Here is a 15,166-nt window from a genome sequence, read left to right on the forward strand (position 1 = left end):
TACAATGTTATGGTCCTTGAAGGTGAGATCCTCCGACATGATCACTCCCAGGTCTTTGACGTTGGTGTTTCGCTCTATTTTGTGGCCCGAATTTGTTTTGTACTCTGATGACGATTTAATTTCCTCATGTTTACCATATCTGAGTAATTGAAATTTCTCATCGTTGAACTTCATATTGTTTTCTGCAGCCCACTGAAAGATTTGGTTGATGTCTGCCTGGAGCTTTGCAGTGTCTGCAATGGAAGACACTGTCATGCAGATTCGGGTGTCATCTGCAAAGGAAGACACGGTGCTGTGGCTGACATCCTTGTCTATGTCGGATATAAGGATGAGGAACAAGATGGGAGCGAGTACTGTGCCTTGTGGAACAGAGCTTTTCACCGTAGCTGCCTCGGACTTTACTCTGTTGACGACTACTCTCTGTGTTCTGTTAGTGAGGAAATTATAGATCCATCGACCGACTTTTCCTGTTATTCCTTTAGCACGCATTTTGTGCGCTATTACGCCATGGTCACACTTGTCGAAGGCTTTTGCAAAGTCTGTATATATTACATCTGCATTCTTTTTGTCTTCTAGTGCATTTAGGACCTTGTCGTAGTGGTCCAATAGTTGAGACAGACAGGAGCGACCTGTTCTAAACCCATGTTGCCCTGGGTTGTGTAACTGATGGGTTTCTAGATCCGTGGTGATCTTGCTTCTTAGGACCCTTTCAAAGATTTTTATGATATGGGATGTTAGTGCTATTGGTCTGTAGTTCTTTGCTGTTGCTTTACTGCCCCCTTTGTGGAGTGGGGCTATGTCTGTTGTTTTTAGTAACTGTGGGACGACCCCCGTGTCCATGCTCCCTCTCCATAGGATGGAAAAGGCTCGTGATAGGGGCTTCTTGCAGTTCTTGATGAACACAGAGTTCCATGAGTCTGGCCCTGGGGCAGAGTGCATGGGCATGTCATTTATCGCCTGTTCGAAGTCATTTGGCGTCAGGATAACATCGGATAGGCTTGTGTTAATCAAATTTTGTGGCTCTCTCATAAAAAATTCATTTTGATCTTCGACTCTCAGTCTGGTTAGCGGCTTGCTAAAAACTGAGTCATATTGGGACTTGAGTAGCTCACTCATTTCCTTGCTGTCATCTGTGTAGGACCCATCTTGTTTAAGTAGGGGCCCAATACTGGACGTTGTTCTCGATTTTGATTTGGCATAGGAGAAGAAATACTTTGGGTTTCTTTCGATTTCATTTATGGCTTTTAGTTCTTCCCGCGATTCCTGACTCCTAAAGGATTCTTTTAGCTTATGTTCGATGCTTGCTATTTCTCTGACCAGTGTCTCCCTGCGCATTTCAGATATATTGACCTCTTTTAGCCGCTCTGTTATTCTTTTCCGTCGCCTGTAAAGGGAGCGCCTGTCTCTTTCTATTTTACATCTACTCCTCCTTTTTCTTAGAGGAATAAGCCTTGTGCATACATCGAGTGCCACCGAGTTAATCTGTTCTAGGCATAAGTTTGGGTCTGTGTTGCTTAGTATATCTTCCCAGCTTATATCGGTTAGGACTTGGTTTACTTGGTCCCACTTTATGTTTTTGTTATTGAAGTTGAATTTGGTGAATGCTCCCTCGTGACTAGTCTCATTTTGTCGGTCTGGGGCTCCACGCATACATGTCTGAACCTCAATTATGTTGTGATCTGAGTATTTTGTTTTTGATATGGTGACATTTCTTATCAGATCATCATTGTTAGTGAATATGAGGTCTAGTGTATTCTCCAGTCTAGTAGGCTCTATTATTTGCTGGTTTAAATTGAATTTTGTGCAGAGATTTAAAAGCTCGTGTGAGTGTGAGTTTTCATCAGAGCTGCCTCCTGGTGTTATTTCTGCAACAATATTATTTGCTATATTCCTCCATTTTAGGTGCCTTAAGTTGAAATCCCCCAGGAGCAAGATGTTGGGTGCAGGAGCTGGAAGATTTTCCAGACAGTGGTCAATTTTTAACAGCTGTTCCTGGAATTGCTGGGAAGTTGCATCCGGAGGCTTGTAGACTACCACAATGACTAGGTTTTGGTTCTCGACCTTTACTGCTAAAACTTCCACTACGTCATTTGAGGCATTAAGCAGTTCTGTGCAAACAAGTGACTCTGCAATGTACAGGCCAACCCCCCCCTTTTGCCTGTTCACTCTGTCACATCTGTATAGGTTGTAACCTGGGATCCATATTTCGTTGTCCAAGTGATCCTTTATGTGGGTCTCAGTGAAAGCCGCGAACATTGCCTTTGCCTCTGCAAGCAGTCCACGGATGAAAGGTATTTTGTTGTTTGTTGCTGGCTTTAGACCCTGTATATTTGCAAAGAAGAATGTTATCGGACTGGTGGTATTGTTGGTACTGGGGGGGGATTTTTTTTCCGGCACTAGTATCTGTATCTGTTGGTTTGGAGTGGAGGCCATCGACTGTGGTTCCACTCCAGGAATGACTGGATTTGGTGTACGATTTCTGCCATTTCCTGCCAGTTTTTTTTTCCTTCCTGGCACTAAAAAAACCTCTCCCTCTTGAGTGGCTGTGGCTACCCAGGTTTTCCCATGGTCTGGATGTTTTGTATCTTTTTGTACCCTTCAGATGGTGTGCCTGGCAATTTAAGTTATAACACAGTCTTTCCTGTACTGAAGAGGGACACATTTCAGGGTGAAAAAGCTAACAGAAAGGGAGTTTGCATTTTCCTGTTGTCATATGGGCACGGCATTTTCTAGAGTGGTCAAAGTTGCACTTCGCATCTGTTTTTCCAGATTTCCCATGCCTGCAAATACCAATTGCATAGTATGTGCACAGGCTTGGTTTCCGTTTGCCTTGAGTTTCTGTGACTGTATTGCCTGTTGGTGCATGTTTACCTGTTTCTTTCTTATCCTCACTAGCACTAACAATGGGGCTCTCACCAGTTGGTTTTGGTAATGTATCCTCACTAATACTAGTGGAGTCCCCTTGTGTGTTATCTCCTGTGGTATTACTAGTTTGTAATATTGGTTTTATCTTGTCCTTGACTACACTTGTTTCCCCACTACAGCTCCTGTCTCCCTCGAGGTCATTTATATGCATTCCCTCCTGCGTACATTTACTGACTACCAGAACAGCACCTCCATCCTCACCATTACTGTCTCCCAGGACAGCACCTCCATCCTCACCATTACTGTCTCCCAGGACAGCACCTCCATCCTCACCATTACTGTCTCCCAGGACAGCACCTCCGTCCTCACCATTACTGTCTCCCAGGACAGCACCTCCGTCCTCACCATTACTGTCTCCCAGGACAGCACCTCCATCCTCACCATTACTGTCTCCCAGGACAGCACCTCCATCCTCACCATTACTGTCTCCCAGGACAGCACCTCCGTCCTCACCATTACTGTCTCCCAGGACAGCACCTCCATCCTCACCATTACTGTCTCCCAGGACAGCACCTCCGTCCTCACCATTACTGTCTCCCAGGACAGCACCTCCATCCTCACCATTACTGTCTCCCAGGACAGCACCTCCGTCCTCACCATTACTGTCTCCCAGGACAGCACCTCCATCCTCACCATTACTGTCTCCCAGGACAGCACCTCCATCCTCACCATTACTGTCTCCCAGGACAGCACCTCCGTCCTCACCATTACTGTCTCCCAGGACAGCACCTCCATCCTCACCATTACTGTCTCCCAGGACAGCATCTCCATCCTCACCATTACTGTCTCCCAGGACAGCACCTCCGTCCTCACCATTACTGTCTCCCAGGACAGCACCTCCATCCTCACCATTACTGTCTCCCAGGACAGCACCTCCATCCTCACCATTACTGTCTCCCAGGACAGCACCTCCGTCCTCACCATTACTGTCTCCCAGGACAGCATCTCCATCCTCACCATTACTGTCTCCCAGGACAGCACCTCCGTCCTCACCATTACTGTCTCCCAGGACAGCACCTCCATCCTCACCATTACTGTCTCCCAGGACAGCACCTCCGTCCTCACCATTACTGTCTCCCAGGACAGCACCTCCATCCTCACCATTACTGTCTCCCAGGACAGCACCTCCATCCTAACCCTTACTGTCTCCCAGGACAGCACCTCCATCCTCACCATTACTGTCTCCCAGGACAGCATCTCCATCCTCACCATTACTGTCTCCCAGGACAGCACCTCCGTCCTCACCATTACTGTCTCCCAGGACAGCACCTCCATCCTAACCCTTACTGTCTCCCAGGACAGCACCTCCATCCTCACCATTACTGTCTCCCAGGACAGCACCTCCATCCTCACCATTACTGTCTCCCAGGACAGCACCTCCATCCTAACCCTTACTGTCTCCCAGGACAGCACCTCCATCCTCACCATTACTGTCTCCCAGGACAGCACCTCCATCCTCACCATTACTGTCTCCCAGGACAGCACCTCCATCCTAACCCTTACTGTCTCCCAGGACAGCACCTCCGTCCTCACCATTACTGTCTCCCAGGACAGCACCTCCATCCTCACCATTACTGTCTCCCAGGACAGCACCTCCAGCTTCACCATTACTGTCTCCCAGGACAGCACTATCAGCCCCACATTTACTGACTACCAGGACATCACCTCCAGCCTTACAGTTTCTGGCTACATGGCCAGTATCAAGGGAAGTACCATTCAGCCCAGACTTTTTATGTTCCCATCTGTTGTAGAAAGCTTCCAGGTTTTCTATGAAAGCAGCTTTGATGTTATCCTCTTTTAATACCCTTGTGATTTTAGTCCACAGATTTTCCTCATTTGGACATACCCAAAAACACTTCCCTGATTTAATACTGCTTGTAGATACTTCTTGGATATCTGCACAAGGGGCGTGACACCAATTCCCACAAAAATGACAATTAATCCATGTGAAAGCCCATTTGTTTGATGTCCTGCAGACTACACAGAGCTTCATAATGTGATTTAAATGGTTGATTTAGTGTAATTCTACTAGTAACCTCTTGAATATTCTACTAATAACCTCCTTAAAGTGAAGCTCTAGCTATTTGTAATTCTATTTCTAACTGTACTTGTATACTAGGACAGCTTACCGGTGTATGTCCTGTTTGCTCCCTGGCTCGGTGTTACTACTGCAGCTTCCACAAGTTTTTATGATGGTAGTTTTTCAACATTTCTTTGAATTTAAAGCAAATAAATTATAAAATCTAAGCATTCTTTGAATGAAAAACAAATACATTGCAAAATCTAAGCATTTCTTTGAATTAGAAGCAAAGAAATTGCAAATTCTAAGTCTTTCTTTGAGTTAAAACCCAAGAAATTACAAAGCCTATGTATTTCTATGAATTAGAAGCATTTTGAAAATGTTTTCTAAAAGGGACTTTGCTCAAATTCTAAATAACTTGGTAGATAGATATGAATTTTTTTTTTTTTTGATAGATTTGAGATCTATCGACTCCAGTGTTTGCTTTGATATCTATCGAATACATAGTTAGGATTGAAGTCTGTCTACTACTCACCCAGGTATAGTGTTAGGTACTACTCACCCAGGTATAGTGTTAGGTACTACTCACTTAGGTATAGTGTTAGGTACCACTCACCTATGAAGTGTTAGGCACTACTCACCTAGGTATAGTGCTAGGTACCACTCACCTAGGCAGTGTTAGGTACCACTCACCTAGGTACAGTATTAGATACCCCTCACCTAGTTCAGGTACAGTGTCAGGAACCCCCCTCACCTAGCTCAGGTACCGTGTCAGGTACCCTCACCTAGCTCAGGTACCGTGTCAGGTATCCTCACCTAGCTCAAGTAGTGTTAGGTACCCTCACCTAGATCAGGTACAGTGTCAGGTACCACTCCCCTAGCTCAGGTGCAGTGATAGGTACTACTCACCTAACTCAGGTACAGCGTTAGGTGCTACTCATCTAACTTAGGTACAGTGTCAGGTACCCTCACCTATCTCAGGTACAGTGTCAGGTACCCTCACCTAACTCAGGTACAGAGTTAGTTACCGCTCACCTAGCTCAGGAACAGTGTTAGGTACCACTCACCTAGCTCAGGTACAGAGTTAGGTACTACTCAACTCGCTCAGGTACAGTGTTAGGTATTACTCACCTCACTCAGGTACAGTGCTAGGTACTACTCACCTCACTCAGGTACAGTGTTAGGTACCACTCACCTAACTCAGGTAAAGAGTTAGTTACCGCTCACCTAGCTCAGGAACAGTGTTAGATACCACTCACCTAACTCAGGTACAGTGTTAGGTACTACTCACCTCACTCAGGTACAGTGCTAGGTACCACTCACCTAACTCAGGTACAGTGTTAGGTACTACTCACCTCACTCAGGTACAGTGCTAGGTACCACTCACCTAACTCAGGTACAGTGTTAGGTACTACTCACCTCACTCAGGTACAGTGTTAGGTACTACTCACCTCGCTCAGGTACAGTGTTAGGTACCACTCACCTCGCTCAGGTACAGTGTTAGGTACCACTCACCTCACTCAGGTACAGTGTTAGGTACTACTCACCTCGCTCAGGTAGTGTTAGGTACCACTCACCTCGCTCAGGTACAGTGTTAGGTACCACTCACCTCGCTCAGGTACAGTGTTAGGTACCACTCACCTCACTCAGGTACAGTGTTAGGTACTACTCACCTCGCTCAGGTAGTGTTAGGTACAACTCACCTCGCTCAGGTACAGTGTTAGGTACCACTCACCTCGCTCAGGTACAGTGTTAGGTACCACTCACCTCGCTCAGGTACAGTGTTAGGTACTACTCACCTCGCTCAGGTACAGTGTTAGGTACTACTCACCTCACTCAGGCACAGTGTTAGGTACCACTCACCTCGCTCAGGTACAGTGTTAGGTACTACTTACCTCGCTCAGGTACAGTGTTAGGTACTACTCACCTCGCTCATGTACAGTGTTAGGTACTACTCACCTCACTCAGGCACAGTGTTAGGTAACACTCACCTCGCTCAGGTACAGTGTTAGGTACTACTTACCTCGCTCAGGTACAGTGTTAGGTACCACTCACCTAACTCAGGTACAGTGTTAGGTACTACTCACCTCGCTCAGGTACAGTGTTAGGTACTACTCACCTCGCTCAGGTACAGTGTTAGGTACTACTCACCTCGCTCAGGTACAGTGTTAGGTACTACTCACCTCGCTCAGGTACAGTGTTAGGTACTACTCACCTCGCTCAGGTACAGTGTTAGGTACCACTCACCTCGCTCAGGTACAGTGTTAGGTACCACTCACCTCGCTCAGGTACAGTGTTAGGTACCACTCACCTAACTCAGGTACAGTGTTAGGTACCACTCACCTAACTCAGGTACAGTGTTAGGTACTACTCACCTCACTCAGGTACAGTGTTAGGTACTACTCACCTCGCTCAGGTACAGTGTTAGGTACCACTCACCTCGCTCAGGTACAGTGTTAGGTACTACTCACCTCACTCAGGTACAGTGTTAGGTACTACTCACCTCACTCAGGTACAGTGTTAGGTACCACTCACTTCGCTCAGGTACAGTGTTAGGTACCACTCACTTCGCTCAGGTACAGTGTTAGGTACCACTCACCTAACTCAGGTACAGTGTTAGGTACTACTCACCTCGCTCAGGTACAGTGTTAGGTACCACTCACCTAGCTCAGGTACAGTGTTAGGTACCACTCACCTCGCTCAGGTACAGTGTTAGGTACCACTCACCTCACTCAGGTACAGTGTTAGGTACTACTCACCTAACTCAGGTACAGTGTTAGGTACTACTCACCTAACTCAGGTACAGTGTTAGGTACTACTCACCTAACTCAGGTACAGTGTTAGGTACCACTCACCTAACTCAGGTACAGTGTTAGGTACTACTCACCTCACTCAGATACAGTGTTAGGTACTACTCACCTAACTCAGGTACAGTGTTAGGTACCACTCACCTCACTCAGGTACAGTGTTAGGTACTACTCACCTCACTCAGGTACAGTGTTAGGTACTACTCACCTCACTCAGGTACAGTGTTAGGTACTACTCACCTCACTCAGGTACAGTGTTAGGTACTACTCACCTCACTCAGGTACAGTGTTAGGTACTACTCACCTCACTCAGGTACAGTGTTAGGTACTACTCACCTCACTCAGGTACAGTGTTAGGTACTACTCACCTAACTCAGGTACGGAGGTGGTACATGATCCCTTGCAGTCTATATCGGACACACAGTCTCCAGTACAGTTGTAACACATCCTGCCTTCACCTGTCACCACAATTATCCTCTTACAATACTGACAATTATGATTCATTAAATAATTGTGATAATCCATGAGATAATTGTGATAATCCATGAAATAATTGTGATAATTCATGAAATAATTGTGATAATCCATGTAATAATTGTGATAATCCATGAAATAATTGTGATAATCCATTAAATAATTGAGATAATCCATGAAATAATTGTGATAATCCATGTAATAATTGTGATAATCCATGAAATAATTGTGATAATCCATTTAATAATTGTGATAATTCATGAAATAATTGTGATAATCCATGTAATAATTGTGATAATCCATGAAATAATTGTGATAATCCTTGAAATAATTGTGATAATCCATGTAATAATTGTGATAATCCTTGAAATAATTGTGATAATCCTTGAAATAATTGTGATAATCCTTGAAATAATTGTGATAATCCTTGAAATAATTGTGATAATCCTTGAAATAATTGTGATAATCCTTGAAATAATTGTGATAATTCGTGAAATAATTGTGATAATCCATGAAATAATTGTGATAATCTATGAAACTATTGGGATAATTTATGAAATAATTGTGATAATTCATGAATTGTGATATCTGATATAATAATAATGATAATCTATAAAATAATGGTTGTAATCTATGAAATTATAATAGGCCATGAAATAATTGTGATTATTCCTAAAATAATTGTGATAATTCGTGAAATAATTGTGATAATTCATAAAAAATTGTGATAATCCATAAAATAAGTCTGATAATTCATGAAATAATCGTGATAATTTGTGAAATATTTGTGATAATTCATAAAATAATTATGATAATTCATATAATAATCTTGATAAGCCATGAGGAAATCGTGATGCAGAGAGAGATTAATGATAATTCAACAAATAATCACAATAGTTCATAAAAAATATAATAATTCACAGAATATAGAAAATTATCATAATTTATGAACTAGTCGTAATAGAAGAGGAAGAATGATAATTTTGCAATAATCGTAAAGTGCTGTGCAGAATAAGATGAATGGAAAATTATTATTATTATTAGTAGTAGTAGTAGTATTATTAGCATTATTATTCTTACTCTGAGAATATTACTAATAGAGGTTAATACTAGCACGGTGGAAGACGAGACAGTAACAATAGCATTTACAGAGATAATATAGTAATATTACTAGTAATATTAAAAGTCGGGACATGCCTGCGGAATGTCATATTCAGGGTTTTAAATTGTTCCAAGTAGATAGAAATATCGGGAAGGGGGTGGCGTGGCACTGTATGTCCGAGATCGCTTGAACTGTTGCATAAAAACGGGTATTAAGTCTGAAGTAACACATACCTGGAGTTTACCTGGAGAGAGTTCCGGGGGTCAACGCCCCCGCGGCCCGGTCTGTGACCAGGCCTCCTGGTGGATCAGAGCCTGATCAACCAGGCTGTTGCTGCTGGCTGCACGCAAACCAACCTACGAGCCACAGCCCGGCTGGTCAGGAACTGACTTTAGGTGCTTGTCCAGTGCCAGCTTGAAGACTGCCAGGGGTCTGTTGGTGATCCCCCTTATGTGTTCTGGGAGGCAGTTGAACAGTCTCGGGCCCCTGACACTTATTGTATGGTCTCTTAACGTGCTAGTGACACCCCTGCTTTTCATTGGGGGGATGGTGCATCATCTGCCAAGTCTTTTGCTTTCGTAGTGAGCGATTTTCGTGTGCAAGTTCGGTACTAGTCCCTCTAGGATTTTCCAGGTGTATATAATCATGTATCTCTCCCTCCTGCGTTCCAGGGAATACAGGTTTAGGAACCTCAAGCGCTCCCAATAATTGAGGTGTTTTATCTCTGTTATGCGTGCCGTGAAAGTTCTCTGTACATTTTCTAGGTCGGCAATTTCACCTGCCTTGAAAGGTGCTGTTAGTGTGCAGCAATATTCCAGCCTAGATAGAACAAGTGACCTGAAGAGTGTCATCATGGGCTTGGCCTCCCTAGTTTTGAAGGTTCTCATTATCCATCCTGTCATTTTTCTAGCAGATGCGATTGATACAATGTTATGGTCCTTGAAGGTGAGGGGAATGAAAAACTGATTTTAGGTGTGATATACCGTCCCCTAAACTTAGATAGGGACCAAGGGAGACTACTATGGGAGGAAATTGTTAAGGCCACAAGGCACGATAATGTAGTAATTCTAGGAGACTTTAACTTTAGTCATATTGATTGGAATTTCTTGACTGGGAATTTAGAATCATATGACTTCTTAGAAGTAGTTCAGGATTGTTTTTTGAAGCAGTTTGTGACAGAACCTACAAGGGGTAATAACCTGCTTGACTTAGTTATGGCAAACAATGAATCCCTTGTTAATAATTTAGAAATTTCAGAGGAACTGGGTGCTAGCGACCACAAATCAATTACATTTAGCATTGAATGGAAGTACGATAGTAGCGATAACTCAGTAACAGTCCCAGATTTTCGCTTAGCAGATTACGATGGGCTTAGAGAACACTTATCATCTGTTGACTGGGGTAACGAAGAGAGCTATCAATATGACAGTTTTCTGAACACTATACATGCTGCTCAAAGAACGTTTATCCCATATAAAGAAATTAGATCAAATAGAAATGACCCAAAATGGATGAATAATAGGCTCAAATATCTACTAGGGCATAAGAAAGGAATTTATAGGCATATCAAAAGAGGTGAGGGTCATTTTATGAATCAGTATATTGACATTAAGAGGGACATTAAAAACGGGATAAGAAAAGCTAAAAGGGACTATGAAATTAAAGTTGCTAGGGATTCTAAAACTAACCCAAAAAGTTTTTTCCAGGTCTATAGAACAAAAGTTAGAGATAAGATAGGTCCCCTTAAAAATAACTATGGGCACCTTACTGACAAAGAGAATGAAATGTGCTCGATTTTTAATAATTATTTTCTCTCAGTTTTTACACAGGAAGACACTAACAATATTCCAGTAATTAATCTCCCACCCTACCTTGGTGGGAGATGGCCTATGTGTTAATAAAAAAAAATCTATGCTTCTTGCACATGCAACTAATTTTAGATTATTTATCTTATTTCTTACACTCCTACTATTTGTATAGTAAACTTTAAGGGAGCTAGTCACTCACTGCCAACTACTGTCTCTGTTTGTTGACCAAGTTAATGCTAGCTGGGTGAAAGACAGCACAGTAACAATAACACTAACAGAGATAATGTAATAATATTACTAGTAATAAAGAGCTTAATATTAGCAGGGTGGAAGACAAGACAGTAATAATAGCACTAACAGAAATAATATAATAATATTACAGGTTGACCATCACTAATCTGGCATCATCAGGACCTGTAGGGTGCTGGATTAGTGATTTTGCCGAATTACAGAGTGATTACATTAAAATACACTTAACCCAACAACTAACCACCTCACATTTCCCTTAAAATACCCCGTAAATCAGTACAAGTTGGTTAAGCCGTTCACTGTCGCGACCACTGCTGCCAAACTTGCTCTCAGCGCAGAATTAAAAAAAAAGTTATTTTATCTTATGAAATGATAGACAATATTTTTTCGAAGGTAATGAAACCAAAATTATAAATTTTGATGGAAAACTTACAGAATTACATTCCTGCAAAGTTAGCGGCGATTTTGCCCACTTTCCGCCCTATTTTTGGCCAATTCCATTGATCCAGTCGACCAAAGTCATAGCTATTTCACTAGTACTCCTTTTATTCTGTCAAATAAGTACATGAAACTGTGTATTTACCTATTTAAGCTACCGAATAGTGATCACCAATCAGTAATTTGGCGAATTTCACACACATTTCAAAAGATGTCAAGTTTCAAAATTGGGTCAAGAATAAACAATGTAGACATTCCTGGCACTTAAATAACACTTTCTCTGTTCATTAGTTATGTCTCCAGGTTCCTCTTATATTACGCTTGGTTTCCATTCTGAACTTTTATTCATACAAAAAATAAAATATTTACTGTTATGCAGACTACTGCATTATTGTAATATTGTATAAATAATGTTAATTCATTCGTAACCGTGTATTAGACTGGCCAGTTGGACGCTTGATGTCATTTGTTTTATCTTGAACACTGGCAAAAATTTAACATTTTCGCTAATTTGACCTCAATTTCAAGGTACTTTCCTTCCGGAAACCAATTAAAATCATCTCTATTTCTGTAATATATCTTCCGTTCTATCCAATGGGACCAAAAAAACGAGAATACAACCATGAAAACCATACGAAAATACACCGCAAATTAGATATTTTACACGAAAAGCATGGTCGCATTTTTTCTCATTATGCACTTTGTGCTGCAGGATTCTTTTATATAGTGCACACTTATGACACAGACCTATTGTCTCATATCTAGGCCCATAGTGTTCTCTAATATCTAGGTCTGTAGTATTCTCTAATATCTAGGTCTGTAGTATTCTCTAATATCTAGGTCTGTAGTATTCTCTAATATCTAGGTCTGTAGTATTCTCTAATATCTAGGTCTGTAGTATTCTCTAATATCTAGGTCTGTAGTATTCTCTAATATCTAGGTCTGTAGTATTCTCTAATATCTAGGTCTGTAGTATTCTCTAATATCTAGGTCTGTAGTATTCTCTAATATCTAGGTCTGTAGTATTCTCTAATATCTAGGTCTGTAGTATTCTCTAATATCTAGGTCTGTAGTATTCTCTAATATCTAGGTCTGTAGTATTCTCAAATATCTAGGTCTGTAGTATTCTCTAATATCTAGGCCCACAGTACAACGCCATAAGCTGAGCTCATGGCATCATACTATGGGGCTGACAGTAACTTTAAAGCCATGATACAATGAGACTGACAATCAAGGGGTATAATAAAATTAACCACTTTGACCTACGCAAGAAAGTTCATCACTGCCGCTTCCAAAGTGAAGAACTGAAATTTACATTTCAACATCTTCACTTACACGTAGCCTAAACCACTTCATCAGCACTTGATCTTCCTTGTTCTCCTTTTATACTTCTGTTAGCAAAAAATCTGAGTAATTTCTCTTTGTTTCTTTGTCATAGACTATGGAAGAACAGTGCTGTATAATTAACACAAGCTTCTCACAGATAGCTTCTGTCCATTTTTTTTTCAGAAGTTCAACCTAATCTTTTATGGACAATGTATGGTGTTTGCACTTTACACAACCAGAAGTATTTCCTTTATTCATTGGAACCATGGCTGGGGTTAAAGTGAGCAGGTTATAACAGTAAATGGAGAAAAATAAATTGGGATAGCTTGCTTGTGTTTGGAAGTGACACCAACATGCAGCAGCAGATTGGTGAGGCGACCTGGGAAATTTGAAATTATGCTAGCCAAAATTAGTGCCGGATTAGTGATGGAACCGGATCAGTGATGGCCGACCTGTACTAGCAGGGTGGAAGACAAGACAGTAATAATAGCACTTACATAGATGGGTGAGTGTCGCCAACAACATAATGACTGCATAGGCTCTCATGTTGTCACTGCTGACACCACTAGTGCCACACTGCTGACACCACTAGTGCCACACTGCTGACACCGCTAGTGCCACACTGCTGACACCACTAGTGCCACACTGCTGACAACAGTTAGAAGCTGTCAGAATCAATCTATGTTATTAAAACTGTAAGAAAGTTATTATTATCCTGTATATTCTTGAATGAGTATGATTTTAATGCTGAATACTGTACACACACACACACACACACACACACACACACAGACACAATATAGTTTAGATGGCCAAAGACTGCAAACCTCACTCAAGGAAAAAGATCTGGGGGTGAGTATAACACCGAGCATATCTCCTGAGGCGCACATAAATCAGATAACTGCTGCAGCATACGGGCGCCTGGCAAACCTACGGATAGCGTTCTGATACCTCAGTAAGGATTCGTTCAAGACTCTGTACACCATCTACGTCAGGCCCATACTGGAGTATGCAGCACCAGTTTGGAATCCACACCTAGTCAAGCACGTCAAGAAATTAGAGAAAGTGCAAAGGTTTGCAACAAGACTAGTCCCAGAGCTACGGGGATTGTCGTACGAAGAAAGGTTGAGGGAAATCGGCCTGACGACACTGGAGGCCAGGAGGGTCAGGGGAGACATGATCACGACATATAAAATACTGCGCAGAATAGACACGGTGGACAAAGACAGGATGTTCCAGAGATGGGACACATACACAAGAGGTCACAATTGGAAGTTGAAGACTCAGATGAATCAAAGGGATGTTAGGAAGTATTTCTTCAGTCATAGAGTAGTCAAGTCGTGGAATAGTCTAGAAAGTGAAGTAGTGGAAGCGGGAACCATACATAGTTTTAAGGCGAGGTATGATAAAGCTCATGGAGCAGGGAGAGAGAGGACCTAGTAGCAATCAGTGAAGAGGCGGGGCCAGGAGGTATGACTCGACCCCTGCAACCACAAATAGGTGAGTACAAATAGGTGAGTACACACACACACACACACACACACACACACACACACACACACACACACACACACACACACACACACACACACACACACACACACACACACATACATATATATATACATGTATATATATACTATATATATATACACTTCTCTGAGGCTATGGGTCCCACAATTTACACCAGAGGTGGACCCCATCCTATATATACATGTTAGAGTGTTCAGCAGAAGTTTGTGGTTACAGGAAAGTGGGTGCAGGAGGGAAGAGGAGCGATTGGTGGAATGATGATGTAAAGAGAGTAGTAAGGGAGAAAAAGTTAGCATATGAGAAGTTTTTACAAAGTAGAAGTGATGCAAGGAGGGAAGAGTATATGGAGAAAAAGAGAGAAGTTAAGAGAGTGGTGAAGCAATGTAAAAAGAGAGCAAATGAGAGAGTGGGTGAGATGTTATCAACAAATTTTGTTGAAAATAAGAAAAAGTTTTGGAGTGAGATTAACAAGTTAAGAAAGCCT

General features: G+C 42.1%; 1 protein-coding gene across 1 annotated transcript in view; it reads right to left on the reverse strand.

Moving 5' to 3' along the window:
- LOC138854701 (uncharacterized) overlaps positions 1-15,166 on the reverse strand; it is a 129,101-nt gene that overhangs the window by 12,851 nt on the left and 101,084 nt on the right. The window contains exons 2-3 of the mRNA XM_070099444.1: positions 13,647-13,794; positions 8,121-8,210 (exon numbers count right to left, since the gene is read on the reverse strand). Coding sequence (XP_069955545.1) covers positions 8,121-8,210; positions 13,647-13,695 — 139 coding nt within the window. The 5' untranslated portion in view covers positions 13,696-13,794. The remainder of the gene's footprint in view (positions 1-8,120; positions 8,211-13,646; positions 13,795-15,166) is intronic.

The sequence above is a fragment of the Cherax quadricarinatus genome, chromosome 67 (assembly GCF_038502225.1).
Source record: "Cherax quadricarinatus isolate ZL_2023a chromosome 67, ASM3850222v1, whole genome shotgun sequence".
NCBI lineage: Eukaryota > Metazoa > Arthropoda > Malacostraca > Decapoda > Parastacidae > Cherax > Cherax quadricarinatus.